At 38.3% G+C, this 20,622-nt stretch overlaps 1 protein-coding gene across 4 annotated transcripts in view; it reads right to left on the reverse strand.

Moving 5' to 3' along the window:
- The window catches only part of LOC137388862 (kinesin-like protein KIF13A), a 136,948-nt gene that overhangs the window by 94,987 nt on the left and 21,339 nt on the right, over positions 1 to 20,622 (reverse strand). For 3 of the 4 annotated variants that reach the window (XM_068075331.1, XM_068075330.1, XM_068075329.1), the window contains exons 3-6: positions 19,756 to 19,777; positions 19,530 to 19,590; positions 18,813 to 18,905; positions 7,593 to 7,776 (exon numbers count right to left, since the gene is read on the reverse strand). In XM_068075331.1, coding sequence (XP_067931432.1) covers positions 7,593 to 7,776; positions 18,813 to 18,905; positions 19,530 to 19,590; positions 19,756 to 19,777 — 360 coding nt within the window. Of the gene's footprint in view, positions 1 to 7,592; positions 7,777 to 18,812; positions 18,906 to 19,529; positions 19,593 to 19,755; positions 19,778 to 20,622 lie in introns of those variants that run through there. The other variant, XM_068075332.1, reaches the window with a different exon arrangement.

The following is a 20,622-nucleotide window of genomic DNA, read 5'->3' on the forward strand; positions in this document are numbered from 1 at the left end:
ACAGCTTGTCACAAGACGTACTGCACCTGATGCATCAGCTGCACAGAAATGGGGTTGTTCTCTTCTGTCTATGCGGCTTGGCTGCGATGTTGTCGGTCGCTCCATTGGTAATCATAATGGATTTCGCACAAAAATTTATGTAAAAATAAGATAGAAAAAAGATAAGATAGAAAAAATAAGATACCCGTAAGAACGTTTAACTGCAGTAAACTTTAGTAGAATTTGAGAACTTAAGCAACAACAGCGACTAAACATGTCGTTATTTGTGCGTTCAGTCAGTTTTATTTCTATTTTTGTATCAGTCAAGTTTTATTTGTTCTTATTGATTTTATTTTTAATTTATTTTATTCTCAAGTTCCACTAAAGTTTATTATAGAGACTGGTCTTTGGTTAAACGTTGTATTCTTATTTTTTTCTACATAAGTTTATGCGTGAAATTCGTTATGATTACCAATGGAGCGACCGACATAACATCGCAGCCAAGCCGCGTAGACGGAAGAGAACAACTCCTTATAAGTGCAGCTGATGCATCAGGTGCAGTACGTCTTGTGACAAGCTGTTGCTCGCCCGCTCAACGGAGGACAACTTCGCAAAAACAACAGTTTGTCAAGACAGGCTAGGTGGAGGTTAGTCCAGCATAGATGGAACTGGAGCTATGTGAATTTTTGTCGGACAACTGTATTCGAGAGCAAAACAGAACCCAAGCACCATCGCTCTTCTGAACACAGCTCATCGTCTATGAGAAGTTTCCTCTGCTGTCAAAAGTTGCCATAAAACTGCTTAGTTTATTTGGAAGCACATTCTTGTGTGAATGTCTGTTCAGTAAACTGGTGTTCATAAAAAATAAGTACAGAAGTGCTCGGACTGACCAGCATAGGCTACTAAGCAGCTTATAACTGTAGCGGTAAGCAAGATAGAGGTGGATTATATGGAGCTAGTAAACAGCCTCAATTATCCCACTGATCTGAAATACTGATGACTGATGACGCAACTACCTACTACGTCACTACGTCACTACGACAACGCAGCAACTTCTCATGAGCAGTGATATGTGTACAATTGAAATGTGTGTTCAATGTACAATAAAAAAAATATAATGTTATATGAATCACAAATTAACCTTGTTGTGCTTATTGCCCTACTAATGTTATATACATGTATAGCTATATAGTGATATGGTTTGACAGTTTCCAAAGGGTTTGATCATATGGGCCTTTGTTTTGGCTGACTTCTGAATTCGGCCCTCATGCAAAAGAAGTTGCCCACCCCTGTTCTAGTTGCACAATGCTTTCTACAATGTTTTCTGGCGTCAACTCTTTTTCTGCACTGCTGAACTAGTTGATATTAGCATCCAAACAATTTTTTGGCAAAGCAAAACTTTCAAGCGCTGCATTTAGCCCCAACGCAACGTGTAAAACGTAACCTTTGGTCTAAAACTTGCAAACCGGTTTTTATATGCATGTCCTTCGAATTATTAGGACCGTGTTAACCAAGGAACTATTAGTAGAGCAGGAGGGCATCAAAAAGCTGTCAAAAAAGTGATTTATTCCTTTTGGAGGTGGGCTATGTGATAAGAGTGGCATCTAGATCAGAATTTTGAGCTGATTTCAAATATCTGGTTTCTACACCTCTTAAATTGTTCATTTTTGAGCAATTTAATTAATATATTATTTTAATTAAATAAATGCCTGTAATGTTTCATGGGCTTCTACCAACATTTTAATAATGAAAATGGCATATAAATACTAAATAATTAGCAATAATCTAAGTTGGAATCAATTCTGATAATATCAAAATATTTATTCTTCAAATATTATAATATTAGAACTGTATTATATAATATTATGTATTCCCAGTTTGGGTGATATTGTGACAGCTTTACAGTTTGTCCTTGGTATTCCGCAACTCATATATCATTACAGATCTGCAAAACAAAATGAAAAGTATTTTTACAGACTCAGACCATGTATATATAACTATTTAGTATACATATATTCATCATTAATGCTTATTATGTTGAACCGTGTACTTTATTATGCAAGTGAAATCGCAATTAGTCAGTTTTTTATACGATGTGACACATATGTATTCTAATCATAAATGAAGTGCACCTTCGGTTACAATACCACTCAAATAATAACCTTCTAATTCACAGTCACCTGGGTCTTCTGCATTTCTACTTTCATCTCCATCCTCTTTATTTTTATTGCTACAGCAGCTGCTTCTGCACATGTCCGTACCCTTGAGATCTGTATTGTTGCACTGACAGCGACGAGACTGGCACCCAGTTTTGCATTGACAAAACATGTCCACGAGCACATCAGGAGGTGCTGGTTGTTGTGTTATCCATCTAGCTTTAAGTTCTGCATCTTCCATAAACCATCCATATTGCTGGGGGGATGGGGCATTGATGATGATTTGCTTGGCTCTTCTCCATATCGCGGCCTGATAGGCAGCCTTAGATATATGGAGATTTAATTAACTTATCTAGTGTGAGTGGTAGGTTTGGTTGTGATGTGAGAGACGGTGAGCAGAAGATCTTATACCTTGCTTCATTGATGGAATTTGTCTCTTCACCATATAATCTGCATATGAATGTCTCAATAGAGTATCTTATTGCACCATCAATTTAAAAATCTGCTCCCAAAGATTTTAGTGTGTTACAGAATTCAAGATTGTTCTTTAGCAGCTTGAAGAAAGTTATCTTCCCGTTGGAATAAAATGCGCTTACACTGTCGCATCCACTTAGAGCATGGAGCCCGAGCAGTGATTTGCATCGTTCGGGTGTGAGGACAGTAGACAGACAGCCTGTTTAGATATCTCAACTGCTTCTTACCACAGCAGTAAATGAGATTTTGTGATGGCAGCTCATCCACTAGAGATAGACAGCTTAGGAAAACATCTGTGTCCTTGCACTTGACTAGAACTTTTGAGCTGGGTTTGTCTTCCATTATCTTTGCGATAAGTGATAACACATCTGCCTCCTCCTGGTCTGGTGTCATACTATCTATTTGGCTTACAGCGATTGATCCATCAAGGTCATAGCTGATCATGTGGCATTCTTGAGAAAAAGCTTTTACAAGATCTAGTTTCTACTTCACAGTTGAATTCCTCCATGTATCCTTAAAAATTTCACTAGGGCAGTCTTGTTTGAGCCATCTGCTAAAAATTTAGACCTTTATGGCACTGATTAGTTCCGACTAAACACAGCAACCTTCTGCCTTCCTTTCACACTTCTACGACTTCTCTCACCTCCTTTAATGCTGATATCAGGGTATGTGTCACAAACAAAATCCACACGACACGTGTGATATATGTTTGCAATACTAACTATTCGTTGCAAAAGCTGACTTGCAACCATGCCAAAAGTTGGAGGAGCTTTCAGGGTCTGAATTTCAGCTCTAGCATCAACGACAACAGCGTCAAAGACTGGTAGCTGATCCTGGTTAGCATAGATCGATGGTTGATCATCAACATTTTCCTCAACAGCAGCCATCAGAGCCGACTTGGCAGTCTTCAATATAGAGGCATCAGAGTTAGCCCGGGACCAGCTGATGTTGCCAAGAGAGAATGATAACACTTTTCTCAAATCCAAGTTACGCTGTTGGCTGATCACTAAAAAATTCTCAAACAGTCTGTGCGAACACTCTAGGACTTTTTCTTTTGATTTTTTCTTAGCTGATTGTAATGTGGGGAAGGTTTTGAGCTTGTTTGACTTGATAGGTGCATTGCAATCAATCTCTTGGCTGCTTAACCTCTTCTGGACAAATTCTGAAAGCTGTTTCTCTCCTATCACATTTGCCATTTCAAGATCCTGCTTCACTCCAATGGAGGCTTTTACACCACTGGTAATATGTACTAGCTTGGTGGTTTGAAACGCAAACAGGTTTATTCTTCCTGTTATGAGTCTTTCATGACTTCCCTCATTTCCTCATCAGCCCTCCAAGCTTTTTCACGCATCTCATAACTTGCGGCATCCGAATCACCAGGCACTAGCATCTTCTTCATGTCTGTATGTACAGCTGTTCGTTCTGGGTAAGATAGAGTCCCGCATTGAGAGGCCGATGATTCCTGGTAAACCCTATGATTCCACCGTGAGACTTTGAGTCTTTTTTAACTGTTTGCTCAAAAGATTGATCACAAGCGATAGAGCTGAATGGACAGTCATGTCGTGATTGATAAGTAAAATGCTCCTTCTTCATAAGAGCCTCATACACCTTGCTACGCTATAATTTCAGATTACTCATCTCTGCATAATACAGCATGCCATATCTAGCGTAGATTGTGTGGTCATATGCAAAAAAACCAAGGAAGGATCATACATGTAATTTATCTATAAATTTATGCCCAAATGGCTATAACATGTCATGTAAACTGCAGAGAGTTAGTTTTGCTGCTCACAAAATGTGCGGACAAAAATGAAAATGTTTTCTTTTTTTCCCCCCAAAGTACCATCATCTTGGAGTAATCATCATGAATTTGTAAAGTTATAAATATCTAATCTCACCTCTTCTGCTGTATCACATTCGTTCTGTCTCTTCTCATGTCTTTTTATCAGCTCTTTTCATAACAAGTTTGTTACAATACTTTTTATAACAGGCCTACTGACAACAAGTCTGAACTCTCATCGAAGTTCTCAATGCTTAGCACTTTTTGAGCAGTTTCACATTGAATGCTCTCTTCTAATATCAACCATCTGTTTGAATACTGTATGGCTGTCTCATATTGAAGTTTAGTCACTCTGACTAAGGTTTCATTCACTGACTAATCAAGACAGTGAAACAAGCGGTCTTGCTGCATCCTTGGCATGGGTTAAGAAATGCTGAGAATTGACTCACTTAATCTCAAATAAAAGCATTTATTAATTTTTGAGATTATAAAATAGTTTTCTTTGTTTGATATGTAAGGTTTTCCAACCAAACTTGGAGTTGCCCCCTCCTATTTCGAAAGTGCTCCTAGCTCAGAAATGTGCAAACACATAGATGTAGAAACATAATTGAATTCAGCATAAATTTCTGACTATAAAACATCTTAGTTTGAGTAGCCCACCCTCCGAAGGAAAAGGCTGAAAGATAAGTTTATGTTCCTGCTCTCCTATATTAGCCTGAGACAGTTATTATTTCTACAGCGTTCTTTTGAAAGTTCATCAACCATCGTAAATTTAAGCCGTTTTATATATATATATGTAAGCTACTACGAAGTAGAAAGACTGCGTTAAACAGAGAACTACTACTAGCCCGAAACCAATATTGAGTATTGCTATGGTGCTGCTTTCAAAGTTTTGATGAAAAAACCGAAAAGCTTTGGAACTGGACAACGAGAGAATTCATTGTTATTGATATGACCGATTCATTATTAATACAATTTTGTGGATAATTTTCTACTGATCAGTTGATATTATGGGCTCATAAAGATCAAATAATGTCAAAGTGGCGGTCAAATGGAAGTGGCGTTTAATTGGAGAGTGGCGGTATATTTTTCAACCCTCTCAGAGTGGCAGTCAATTAAAGGTGGCGTTCAAATATAGGTGGCATTCAATTAGAGGTTTTACAGTATATATTATGTGAATGCCCGGTGTTGCATGGGTAATAAAAATCTTTGCAAAAAAAACTTATTTTTATTTAACATATAACGATAGTTACCATTCTAGCTTTCAAACTTGATATCATGAAAAAAGGGTTTCGTGCAGCTCAAATAAATTAAGATAAAAACAAACAATAAGTACATAAAAGTGTGCGTATAAAAATGTTTACTGCTGAAAGTTTTGATGGAGGATATTGGTAAGTCTCGATACTGGTGTAAATGTAAAAATGAGATATCGGACTGTCTGTCTGATACTTTGTCTGAGTAAACGGAGAGAGAATGTAGAAGCAATTCCTTCTCCAGGTAATACATGTCTATGTGCAAAGTATTCATGTAGCTTTTACAAATATAGCGAGACTGGAAATAGGAATGTAACAACAAAAATTACAATTTAAAACAATACAGAATGGTAAAAAAAACAGCTTAAAAAAATGCAAAAAGTAATATTAATTAATAGTACAAAGTGCACATTTAGTGTGTGTGTGTGTATGTGTGCGTGCGCGTAATCGTAAAAAGGATAAAAATTGCGCTCTCGAGTTACGGTGTCTCTGTTATACGATTTTTTTGTCTTACGAACTAAGATGTTTTTATCCGTTATGGTTTTGTCCTCACCCTCCGAATCCTATTTCGCCATACGAGTTCAACAAGAATTTTGCTCAATATTCAAATTTGACAATCGGTGTGCTTATTACGTAGAAATAACAAAGATGCTGATATGCTGCTCGCCAAAAACCTTCTCACACCTGAAAGAGATACAATGACCGATCTCTCTCAGCGGTTATGATCCGCAATAAAATGTAACATTACAATGTACTACATGCAGTACGCACCGTAAGAAGTACGCACCGTAAGAAGTACGCACCGTAAGAAGTACGCACCGTAAAAAGTACGCACCGTAAGAAGTACGCACCGTAAGAAGTTCTTACCTTCGAGACAGACGTACAACATAAACATTGAATTTAACTTATATGAATTTAGCTTATAACACATACATTGACTTCAAGCTAAGTTTCAGTATGTTATTTTTTCTAAACTAAACTTCAACTTTGTCATTTGTGGAAAACATTGTACAATATGACTATTGCTTACCACAATAAAGATTGCTCATATATATCGGCTAAAATATATATCGCCTATCTGTTTTTGGTTTTTTTCCTGAAATAGAGAGCGAAAATCATATCTGTTGAAGGCGGTGTGAGAGGGATTATGGGATTATAGTGTATCGGCATTTTCGTTATTTCCACGTAATCAGCACACCAACTGCCAAATTTTTAATTCGTAATCATAACTGCATAATTTAATTTTAAAAAGTTGAAACAGTTTTGTACTCCTATGACGAGGATGAAGAGCATCGTGTTTCACTTCACGAGGCAATAAAAACTATATAACAGCGTCATAGCAACCCGAGAGTGCAGTATTTAATAAAAAAGTGCACATTTGGCGTGTGCAATCGTTAAAAGTATATAGAGTATATGGTAAGAGCAATGGATATGATGAGACTTAGCCTTTCAGTTATGCACACTTGTTTGTATACTTGCTACTTGAATGTCGCGGGTTCAAATCGGCTACTTCGGTGAATTTTTGTTGCAAAAACTTTATCGCTATAACTGGACAGACGAACAGCAGAAAAACTTTTCGGTTAATTATATAGATACAGCAGGAATGTATGACTTATGAAACATATGACTTCCATGGCAGGAAGTCAACTCTGATTGGCAATAGGAGTTATCTCCCTTGCTGGCTCTGAGCTGCACTGATGAAGCTTCAAAAGCCGAAACAGTACTGTATGTAGCATGATTGTATATGTATATATTACAAAGAGCACTTAGTTGTTGTTAATCCCAACAGATCTGTTTCAAGCAGATATAGGTCAGCTCACATAAGGTGATAACTTCAGAACGCACTCTGAAATTATCAGCTTAAAACAGAGTGCACTCTGAAGTTATCACCTTAAAAAGAGTGCACTCTGAAGTTATCACCTTAAAACAGGTAAAAAAACCTTTATTCACCTCGCTGGGTCGAGCAGATCATGCACCTTCTCATTATAGATCTCCATGTATGAAACTTCAACAGCGTAACTCTGTTCGCCATTACTGCCGTCAGCAGTGATTTTCCCAAAGAGTGCATCACACAGTTGAGGTATTATGCCTTTCTGATCAGCCGTTCCCATCATTGTATAGGATTTACCCGACCCTGAATAATAAATAAACTAGCTGTACTACCCGGTGTTGCCCGGATAATAAAAAGTCTGCACAGAAAATTGATTTGTATTTAACATATAACAACATTTGCCATTCTTTCAAACTTTCAAACTACATATCATGAGATAGGTGTTCTGTGCAATTAAAATACATTAAAAGAGAAAACAAAAACTAAATGTTTTCAAGCTATGTCAAATAACTTTCAAACTTCATATGAGGAAAATGTTTCGTACAGGTCAAAAAAATGAAAAAAATAAAACGACTATAAAAGGGTTTAATTGTAAATGCGAAATAATTAGCAAGTAATAGCTAAATTATGTCTATTTTGCTATGATCACAATAAGAGATGATCGGTAATGATACAATTAATACAAACTGAGAAAACAAAATAAAAATCGTTAATATGTTGAAATAATAATAACAATTCTTGCATAGAAGAGTGTTTTTAAAAAAGTTACTGTTCCAGAAGCTATCCATCAAAACTCTGAATACGACGATACTGGTACCTCTCGATAATGGTACAAATGTAAAAATGAGATAATGGACTGTCTTTGTCGGACTGAACGGTGCGAGAATGTAGAGGCCATTCCTACTCGGGATAGCACAATTGTACGCGTGAAAAGTGTTGACCTTCATGGCGATTTAGCAGATGAACCTTACGAAAAGCCGAAAATATAAGTTCACGAAAACGCAAAAAGCATGGTGTTTCATAGTTGATAGAATTTACTCGCCAAATTTTAATTTCGAGAGAATCTATTGTTGATATCATTTTGTTGAAAACAAATTAGCCCTAATATGGGAGGACGGAAAAGCATCGCTTTTCATAGAGCTAACAGAGTTCATAGAGTTTAAATTAGTACGTCACTTTTGTGTGAAAACGAAAAAGGATGGATGTATACTTTTGTAGTAAGAATGCATTTGTAAGAGCTTCCTTAGTCTCGTGGTTAAAGCGCTTGATTATCAACCTGCGTTCGCAATCTTCGTGAGTTGAAGTCCAGCAAGATGTGGAAATATAATTCCAAAATTTTATGAGCTACTAGCTGCATTACCCGTGTTCAGGAACAGATTTACGTAAAACAATAGTTTTATTGAGAGTTGTCTTTCATACTGTAAAACACTCCAAATATGCAATCTACTGAAATTTTTGTGCTGGTCAGACTGCATACACATATGCAGTCGTACATGGCAATAATGTTGGAGAGAACAATGGAAATATGCAATGTGTTTTACAGCTAGTCTACAATGCATCAGTCTCGAACCACTCAAATTAGAGTTGTACTAATTTTGTACATAGAACTGATAATAAAATTGACATTACTAGGCAAACTGAAGTTTTTCAAACTGACAGTATTGAAGTTTTACATATTTTAAGAAATTCTAGAAAATGTTTTGCTATTGCACTGCTAAGCTATCGCCAGCATCTATTGAATTGAGACTTCTACATGCTTAAAACACTAATCATCTAATCATGACTCACCAGTTCTTCATCTATAGCCTGTGTTTTGACATGGTATATACAAACTGTGCAGCAGTAATGTGGTTGTGTTGATAAAACTTATTATCAATAAAATCTACTATATAAACTACATATATGGCCTCTCGCCTTTTAAACGAAAGGCATTACATCTGGAGCATTTTTGGACATTCGTCCCATAGAAAAATTCGGCCCTATACTGTGTTGCAGGACTGTAGCAGGCGTAGCTGTGTTTGCTCTGCCGTTTTTGCTCATTTAGCTGTTGCTTTGCAAATTCGGTCTCTTTCACTACGGGAATCAACCTGTTCTTGTGTTTGAGCAGTAGGATTTTTGGGAGGCATTGTACTGCTTGAAGCGTTTCTAAAAGTGAATGAGATGGTGTGCTTTTTTGTAATATATGCTGCTCGCTTTCTTCTCACCGTGGCCAATCGCAATGCTCGGAGTGCAAGTTCTGTAGTAGCTGTAGTTCTGTAGAACTCATAGCTGAAAAAAAGTAAATGTAAGTCAGCTGCGGAAGGAAATGAACATAAAATGAAATTACTATCACGAACAGTTGCAAATTTAACGTTTTTAAGTAGTGGAGGTGTGGCAACTCATAGAAAATAGAACATTGAGCAAGAAATACTAACCTTTTCGATGTAGAAATTTAGTAGGTAAAACGCAGTAGCAGTACTCATGCAAGCTCTGTAGTAGCTGTAGTTCTGTAGTACTCGTAGCTGGAAAAAAATAAAAGTAACTCAGCTGCGAAAGGAAATGAACATGTTTACTATCACAAACAGTGGCAAATCCAACGTTTTCAACCCTTTCACTGAAGTAGACCCATTTATGCGTTTGCTATGGTCGACCGCCGTAGACACATTTTTGCGACTCTCCCAGCAATTGCTAGTAACTGAATTTTATTATTCGTTGATAACATAACCAACAATCTTTAAGACTTTTATGGTAGTGACAATGTTGTTCAAAGATAACCAATGTATAAAATTAGCCTAAAATTTAATTTTAAATCTTTGTTTGAGAATTTTAACTTGAAAACAAACATTTTTTGTGTAAGTTTTAAAAACGCCACTGAGTTAGAAAACAATTACTTATGTTGATGACATTATAGCCGATTCAGATTTAGATTTTTGTGATTACACAGATAATTAAGATAGCAATAGCAGCACTGACTCTGATGGTGGTGACAGTAGCCTATTGGTTTTGTAAAAATGAAGAACACTGTAGAGGATCGTGTTAGCTTCGCAACCCCACATCGCTTCTGTATGTGAGGCTATGCACAGAGTATAGATACAATGAATTTTTTGCATAGCACTGTTTGTTAACGTGTTGGCAAAATCTACAATATAACCAACACAAACGTTTTAGATAGTTTCAAATTGAAAAAATATCATGACGCAATATCGGCAAAATGGTTGGCAGTAGGCCGATAGCTAAATTTGTAGATGGACGGAAGTGAAAGGGTTATGTAGTGGAGGTGTGGCAATTCATAGATAATACAACATTGAATAAGAAGTACTAACCTTTTCAAGGTAGAAATTCAGTAGGTGAGAACAGCGTTTTTTCCAGTGGCCCCAAGAAACAAACGTTCACAAGACCTTCATGAAGGTACACGTTGGCAGTAAATATTAATTGCATGTAAATTACTACTCATTAATTTATTTAATGAGTAGTACATTTTTATAGCTGTATAGGCACCTTTGTGTAGGCCGCAGAACTCAGGACGGGTCTTTTTAACACAGCAGCAACTTCGCTGTTTAAAATGAAGCAGTGCCGTTGGGCACTGTAAAGAGGCGCTAAGCGGATATTTCGGTCAATGCGCCCTAGTGGTGAAAGAAAAACCACAGAATCGCCGCACTTTTATATAAGCCGCTTGGCTCAAATCATCAGAATAAGGTAGCGGCTGATAGTCCGAAAGTACTTCACAGGTATTTATGAAAGGTATTTACTACTCATATTAATTCAGGTGGCATCGTACGACCGAATAGAAAAAGAAAGACCATTCTAATTTATTTACTGTTACTACTCATATTTATGGCGCCTTACATATTAATGCAGTTGTTCGCTTCGTACGACTGAAATTCGTGCGACGAAAAAAAGAAAGACCGCTCTATAAGGCGGACACACACATACACAGACAACGATTGCCGTTTATATAGTAGATAGCTGGACATACCGAAAACAGAAAACAGGTGACAAACTTTGAGAAATATATATATATAGAAGTGTATAATGCTCTATATATATAGAATACACATATCTTATATATCTATATCTATATGAAATATACATATAGATATGTAAGTATATAGCTTGATGAGCAGTTATAATTCTACAATTAAAACCTCTGCGAATATGTGCAACTCTTTGAGCGTTAATGGCTCTATTGTATTATAAACCTTTTGTGTCTATATATCCTTGAGAATATATCTCTATGAATGTAGAAAACTCTATGAATGTAGAAAACTCTATGAATGTAGAAAACTCTATGAATGTAGAAAACTCTATGAATGTAGAAAACTCTATGAATGTAGAAAACTCTATGAATGTAGAACACTCTATGAATGTAGAACACTCTATGAATGTAGAAAACTCTATGAATGTAGAAAACTCTATGAATGTAGAAAACTATGAATATGTAGAAAACTATGAATGTAGAAAACTCTATGAATGTAGAAAACTCTATGAATGTAGAAAACTCTATGAATGTAGAAAACTCTATGAATGTAAAAAACTCTATGAATGTAAAAAACTCTATGAATGTAGAAAACTCTATGAATGTAGAAAACTCTATGAATGTAGAAAACTCTATGAATGTAGAAAACTCTATGAATGTAGAAAACTATGAATGTAGAAAACTATGAATGTAGAAAACTATGAATGTAGAAAACTCTATGAATGTAGAAAACTCTATGAATGTAGAAAACTCTATGAATGTACACAACTCTATGAATGTACAAAACTCTATGAATGTACAAAACTCTATGAATGTACAAAACTCTATGAATGTACAAAACTCTATGAATGTACAAAACTCTATGAATGTACATAAAATCAAAGTTCTTGCTGAACCCATTTATTTTGCCAACTCCCTGCACAATCAAACTTTATTAGAGTCTAAGTGCATGCATAGCTTCAATTGTACATACAATGACGGGCCAACATAGTACACAACGTAAGGTGTTTAATTTCCGAAGCATAGGAGCACGTGATTGCGGTACCCAATGATGCGAGGTACACAATGATTATGGTACCTGATTGTACACAATGATTGTGGTACCCGATGGTACACCATGATTGTGGTACCCGATGGTACACCATGATTGTGGTACCCGATGGTACACCATGATTGTAGCACATGGTGGTAAACAATGATTGTAGTACACGATGGTTCACAATGATTGCAGTACACAATGGTTCACAATGACTGTAGTACACGATGGTTCACAATGATTGTAGTACACGATGGTTCACAATGATTATGGTACATGATGGATGGTACATAATAACTGAGTTAATGTTTGTTGACAGTGGTTAAACACATCCATGGTGATGCATCAGCAGAGACCATGGCCTGAGATCTTTATAAATAGTTTAACGTTTTTTTCCATAAGCAACATGTTACGGCGTTATGCGAATGATAATAATATTTATTTGAACTCATTCAAAGTTTGTCGATAGAGTAATTACTCTGTCGATCAAATTTGGCATACAAAAGAAAACTCCAAGTTTAGGGACACGCAGAGCACTAAATAAATGCATATCCAGTGAAGGTCATAAATATTTTTGCGATATTTTGTCGGCATACCCTCTAGCAGCTGAATAGATAAGTGAGTGCGTGACATTGTCTCAAAAAAGGCCGTGACTTGAGATCTATATAACGTAAAACCTCTAATTGAACGCCGCCTTTATTTGAATGCCGCCTTTATTTGAATGCCGCCTTTATTTGAATGCCACCTTTATTTGAACGCCACCTTTATTTGAACGCCACCTTTATTTGAACGCCACCTTTATTTGAACGCCACCTTTATTTGAACGCCACCTTCATTTGAACGCCACCTTCATTTGAACGCCACCTTCATTTGAACGCCACCTTCATTTGAACGCCACCTTCATTTGAACGACACCTTCATTTGAACGCCACCTCTATTTGAACACCACTATGGAAAAAGGTTTGAAAAATACAAGCCACCTATTAATTGAATGCCACCCATCAATTGAACGCCACTTCCATTTGACCGCCACTATTTGACATTCTTGATCTGTACAAACTTATAATAGCAAGTGATCAGTAGAAAAGTGCCCACAAAACTGTACTAATCATGACTCGATTACATCAATAACAAATAATTCGTTAATTGTTTTTGTTCGTATCGAAGGTCATTTTCTATCTCCAGATCTTTAGTTTTTCATTAAAACTTGGATTGCAACACCATAGGAATTATTAGTAACTGTATTAAGCTAATAGTAGTTCTTTTTTATCGCAGTCTTGATAGTTTAATATATGTGAAAAAAGTTTTGCGTATTTATGAAGGAATCTGTGCTAATACATATTTGAGGCTTAAATAATGAGGCTATTTCGATTACACACAGCTTCACTTTCATTCGCGTGAGAAGTGTATACAAGTATTCTCAAGTGCAGCGCATAAGAGTTTTGCTCTGCTAAAAATTGTTTGGACGCTAATATCGATTAGCTCAGCAGTCAGCTGTGCAGAAGAAGAGTTGAGGTCAAAAGACACTGTGGAAGGTATTGCACAGCCAGAAGAATATGGGATGGTTCCAAACAAAAATGACAATCAGAATGCAACTGAGCAAACGATGCTAATATTTTTGTTTTAAAAATAATTTTTGGTTTTGAAACGTTAGTTTTGGTTTCTGAATGCATTATAAATATGGTTTGTTTACGCCACTTGTTCTTGAATATATATTTATAGCATTTGATATATTGTTATAAATATTATTATTTCACTCATAAACTTACAGATTTATAGCGTATTATTTAATAGCATCAATGCGGTAATATAAACTCGGCTTACAATAGATCGACGCTCATAACTCTGCTTCTATTGCACATGAAAAGCTAGTTTTGGCTGCAAACTGTAGCAAACATAGCCTACTAATGAGTGCAATGAGCTTTATGCAACATTAAATATATTAAAATATAAATATTAAATATAATTATAAAATCAAAAATACCTTCAAGTTTAGAATGAAATAACAAACCTGAAAGCTCCAACAAAATGCAACGCAGGCTGTGAGATCACATCTGCTAATTGCAAGCAATAAATATCAACTGTTAGACAGTTAGAGAGATGTATCAGCTTCCCCATCCATATTTATTAACAGTTATACGACAAGCTGGAGGTAAGTTAGCAAATTTATTCCACCCAAAGGCTGGATGTTGCTCCGCCCAAAAGAAGGTGCAAAGTAGCCTATAGGCAACATTCGCTTGATTTATCTCCCCTAAAATCTGACAAGCTATATGAAAAATACAACGCCAGCCTCTATTTGAACGCCACCTTCATTTAACGACCAATATGAGGGAAGAGTTGAAAAATAAGAGCGCCATGGCATTCCATTAGAAGTTTTATGCTTTTTATATTTTACTGTTGTAGGTTATGATAAGGGAAGATTTGCACGAGCACGCTAGGTGTGTTAAAATGTTTTATTGCTCATCAAATGTGTAATTACTCTGTCACACTACTCTGTCACACTACTCTGTCACACTACTCTGCCACACTACTCTGCCACACTACTCTGTCACTTTACTCTGTCACTTTACTCTGCCACGCTACTCTGCCACGCTACTCTGCCACGCTACTCTGCCACGCTACTCTGCCACGCTACTCTGCCACGCTACTCTGCCACGCTACTCTGCCACGCTACTCTGCCACGCTACTCTGCCACGCTACTCTGCCACGCTACTCTGCCACGCTACTCTGCCACGCTACTCTGCCACGCTACTCTGCCACGCTACTCTGCCACGCTACTCTGCCACGCTACTCTGCCACGCTACTCTGCCACGCTACTCTGCCACGCTACTCTGCCACGCTACTCTGCCACGCTACTCTGCCACGCTACTCTGCCACGCTACTCTGCCACGCTACTCTGCCACGCTACTCTGCCACGCTACTCTGCCACGCTACTCTGCCACGCTACTCTGCCACGCTACTCTGCCACGCTACTCTGCCACGCTACTCTGCCACGCTACTCTGCCACGCTACTCTGCCACGCTACTCTGCCACGCTACTCTGCCACGCTACTCTGCCACGCTACTCTGCCACGCTACTCTGCCACGCTACTCTGCCACGCTACTCTGCCACGCTACTCTGCCACGCTACTCTGCCACGCTACTCTGCCACGCTACTCTGCCACGCTACTCTGCCACGCTACTCTGCCACGCTACTCTGCCACGCTACTCTGCCACGCTACTCTGCCACGCTACTCTGCCACGCTACTCTGCCACGCTACTCTGCCACGCTACTCTGCCACGCTACTCTGCCACGCTACTCTGCCACGCTACTCTGCCACGCTACTCTGCCACGCTACTCTGCCACGCTACTCTGCCACGCTACTCTGCCACGCTACTCTGCCACGCTACTCTGCCACGCTACTCTGTCACGCTACTCTGTCACGCTACTCTGTCACGCTACTCTGTCACGCTACTCTGTCACGCTACTCTGTCACGCTACTCTGCCACGCTACTCTGCCACGCTACTCTGCCACGCTACTCTGCCACGCTACTCTGCCACGCTACTCTGCCACGCTACTCTGCCACGCTACTCTGCCACGCTACTCTGCCACGCTACTCTGCCACGCTACTCTGCCACGCTACTCTGCCACGCTACTCTGCCACGCTACTCTGCCACGCTACTCTGCCACGCTACTCTGCCACGCTACTCTGCCACGCTACTCTGCCACGCTACTCTGTCATACCACTCTGTCATACCACTCTGTCATACCACTCTGTCATACCACTCTGTCATACCACTCTGTCATACCACTCTGTCATACCACTCTGTCATACCACTCTGCCATATCACTCTGCCATATCACTCTGCCATATCACTCTGCCATATCACTCTGCCATATCACTCTGCCATATCACTCTGCCATATCACTCTGCCATATCACTCTGCCATATCACTCTGCCATATCACTCTGCCATATCACTCTGCCATATCACTCTGCCATATCACTCTGCCATATCACTCTGCCATATCACTCTGCCATATCACTCTGCCATATCACTCTGCCATATCACTCTGCCATATCACTCTGCCATATCACTCTGCCATATCACTCTGCCATATCACTCTGCCATATCACTCTGCCATATCACTCTGCCATATCACTCTGCCATATCACTCTGTCATATCACTCTGCCATATCACTCTGCCATATCACTCTGTCATATCACTCTGTCATATCACTCTGTCATATCACTCTGTCATATCACTCTGTCATATCACTCTGTCATATCACTCTGTCATATCACTCTGTCATATCACTCTGTCATATCACTCTGTCATATCACTCTGTCATATCACTCTGTCATATCACTCTGTCATATCACTCTGTCATATCACTCTGTCATATCACTCTGTCATATCACTCTGCCATATCACTCTGCCAATCACTCTGCATATCACTCTGCATATCACTCTGCATATCACTCTGTCATATCACTCTGCATATCACTCTGCCATATCACTCTGCATATCACTCTGCATATCACTCTGCATATCACTCTGCATATCACTCTGCATATCACTCTGCATATCACTCTGCATATCACTCTGCATATCACTCTGCATATCACTCTGCATATCACTCTGCATATCACTCTGCATATCACTCTGCATATCACTCTGCATATCACTCTGCATATCACTCTGCATATCACTCTGCATATCACTCTGCATATCACTCTGCATATCACTCTGCATATCACTCTGCATATCACTCTGCATATCACTCTGCATATCACTCTGCATATCACTCTGCATATCACTCTGCATATCACTCTGCATATCACTCTGCATATCACTCTGCATATCACTCTGCATATCACTCTGCATATCACCTCTGCATATCACTCTGCATATCACTCTGCATATCACTCTGCATATCACTCTGCATATCACTCTGCATATCACTCTGCATATCACTCTGCATATCACTCTGCATATCACTCTTGCATATCACTCTTGCATATCACTCTTGCATACCACTCTTGCATATCACTCTTGCATATCACTCTTGCATATCACTCTTGCATATCACTCTTGCATATCACTCTTGCATATCACTCTTGCATATCACTCTTGCATATTACTCTTGCATATTACTCTTGCATATTACTCTTGCATATTACTCTTGCATATTACTCTTGCATATTACTCTTGCATATTACTCTTGCATATTACTCTTGCATATTACTCTTGCATATTACTCTTGCATATTACTCTTGCATATTACTCTTGCATATTACTCTTGCATATTACTCTTGCATATTACTCTTGCATATTACTCTTGCATATTACTCTTGCATATTACTCTTGCATATTACTCTTGCATATTACTCTTGCATATTACTCTTGCATATTACTCTTGCATATTACTCTTGCATATTACTCTTGCATATTACTCTTGCATATTACTCTTGCATATTACTCTTGCATATTACTCTTGCATATTACTCTATCATATTACTCTATCATATTACTCTATCATATTACTCTATCATATTACTCTATCATATTACTCTATCATATTACTCTATCATATTACTCTATCATATTACTCTATCATATTACTCTATCATATTACTCTGCATATTACTCTGTATATTACTCTGCATATTACTCTGTATATTACTCTGCATATTACTCTGTATATTACTCTGCATATTACTCTGCATATTACTCTGCATATTACTCTGTCATATTACTCTGCATATTACTCTGTCATATTACTCTGCATATTACTCTGTCATATTACTCTGCATATTACTCTGTCATATTACTCTGTCATATTACTCTGTCATATTACTCTGCATATTACTGAAAGTGCCATGTAGAAGTTTAGAGATAAGCATAGTAATAAACAAATGTCTATCGCATAGACTGCTAGATCGCATAGACTGCTAGATGACAGACATGTTTTTGATATTTTGTTATGCATACTCCTCTATGGTACCCCTCTATTTTGTTATGCATACTCCTCTATGGTACCCCTCTATGGTACCCCTCTAATCTGGTACCCCTCTATGGTACCCGGTACCCCTCTATGGTACCCCTCTATTTTGTTATGCATACTCCTCTATGGTACCCCTCTAATCTGACGGCATCCTAAATTCATCCAAATCTTTTGGAGACAGTAATACTATTGCGCAGTACAGATTGCATCCGCCATAGATTCGATATTGAGTGAACAACCAAATTATGCCTAAAATAGCTTTTTAACAGGAAATATTTCTTCACACGTGATGAGTTTACCAGAACAACACTGTTCTCGGCAACCATCCCCTTCTCCAAATGCAGGAAAGGATAGCTCACCTGTCTGTCCATAGGCAAAAATGCATGCATTATATCCAGAGAAAGCATTCTGCAATAATGCTCGTCCCACTTCATGGAACACCTTATCCTGACCTGCAAGAGAAAGAGCTGATAATCATTATAGACGAACATGCAAAAATTTTGAGTCCTAGTTATGCCTCTCAAGTGTTTTTCTTTTATACATATCAAAGAAACTCGTACTTAGGGATCCTAAGAGATATAAAACTATAGAGGGTTGATAGAGCCATAACTATAACTACAGAGGGTTGATATAACTATAACTACAGAGGGTTGATATAACTATAAATATAGAGGGTTGATAGAGCCATAACTATAACTATGGAGGGTTGATAGAGCCATAACTATAACTATAGAGGGTTGACAGAGCCATAACTATAACTATAGAGGGTTGACAGAGCCATAACTATAACTATAGAGGGTTGATAGAGCCATAACTATAACTATAGAGGGTTGATAGAGCCATAACTATAAATATAGAGGGTTGATAGAGCCATAACTATAACTATAGAGGGTTGATACAGCCATAACTATAGCTATAGAGGGTTGATAGAGCCATAACTATAACTATAGAGGGTTGATATAACTATAACTATAGAGGGTTGATAGAGCCATAACTATAGAGGGTTGATAGAGCCATAACTATAACTATTGAGGGTTGATGGAATGATAAGGCTACAAGCGATAAATATAACTCACCATCAAACTTGGCGGTGTTAGACTCCTCCATTGACCAGAAACAATTGTCAAATGCAAATACCTACAAAAAGTGTAGAGCAATGTGCCAAGTACTATCACAATGCTCCTCAGAAAGAGGGCATAACTCCGAGTGTACATTGATGCAAATGCAACATTCCTGGATGAGTAAATGATAGAATGATGGTCTTGAAATCTTAATACCAATAATACAAATGTCATATCTTACCTTGGGCTGGTGTTTCACGTGGCTACAATAAAGTAAAGACATAAAAATGTAGATAAAACATCAGAACAGATTTAGCATGTGACGGGAAAATTTCATGTAAAAAAGCTCAGAGGACCATAGATTAGCCCATGAAGATGGCAGCATTCCAACCAAAACCTTTGTACACCGGATTTTCTACCAAAAAGATTGATTGCCAGGTGATCTATTAGCAGACTGCTAGCAGCATAGCAATAGCAGCTGCTATAGCAGACCGCTAACAGCTTTGCACTGCTACAGCAGACCGCTAGTAGCATTGCACTGCTATAGCAGACCGCTAGCAGCATTGCACTGCAATAGCAGACTGCTAGCAGCATTGCACTGCAATAGCAGACTGCTAGCAGCATTGCACTGCTATAGCAGACCACTAGCAGCATTGCACTGCTATAGCAGACCACTAGCAGCATTGCACCGCTATAGCAGACCGCTAGCAGCATTGCACTGCAATAGCAGACCGCTAGCAGCATTGCACTGCAATAGCAGACCGCTAGCAGCATTGCACTGCTATAGCAGGCCGCTAACAGCTTTGCACTGCTAATTATTTTCTCTAGGTCTAATACATGAGAGAAAGTAATGATACCAAAAAGTGTCTATTTCCTTGTGAAGTCGTCATATGCATACAACCTTAATGATAAATGTAGGTTTCGCTTAGGGCATCTGGATAAGCTAAGTCGATCGTAGCTTATAACAGAAGCACCTGGCACTTGCACTCTTTGTCCGTGCTAACAAAGTAATTTTTCTACACGCTATGCTCATGTGATGTTTCTACCCTCTATACCCAAGCGATATTTCTACCTGATATACCCAAGTGATATTTCTACCTGATATACC

The sequence above is a fragment of the Watersipora subatra genome, chromosome 2 (genome assembly GCF_963576615.1).
Source record: "Watersipora subatra chromosome 2, tzWatSuba1.1, whole genome shotgun sequence".
Lineage (NCBI taxonomy): Eukaryota > Metazoa > Bryozoa > Gymnolaemata > Cheilostomatida > Watersiporidae > Watersipora > Watersipora subatra.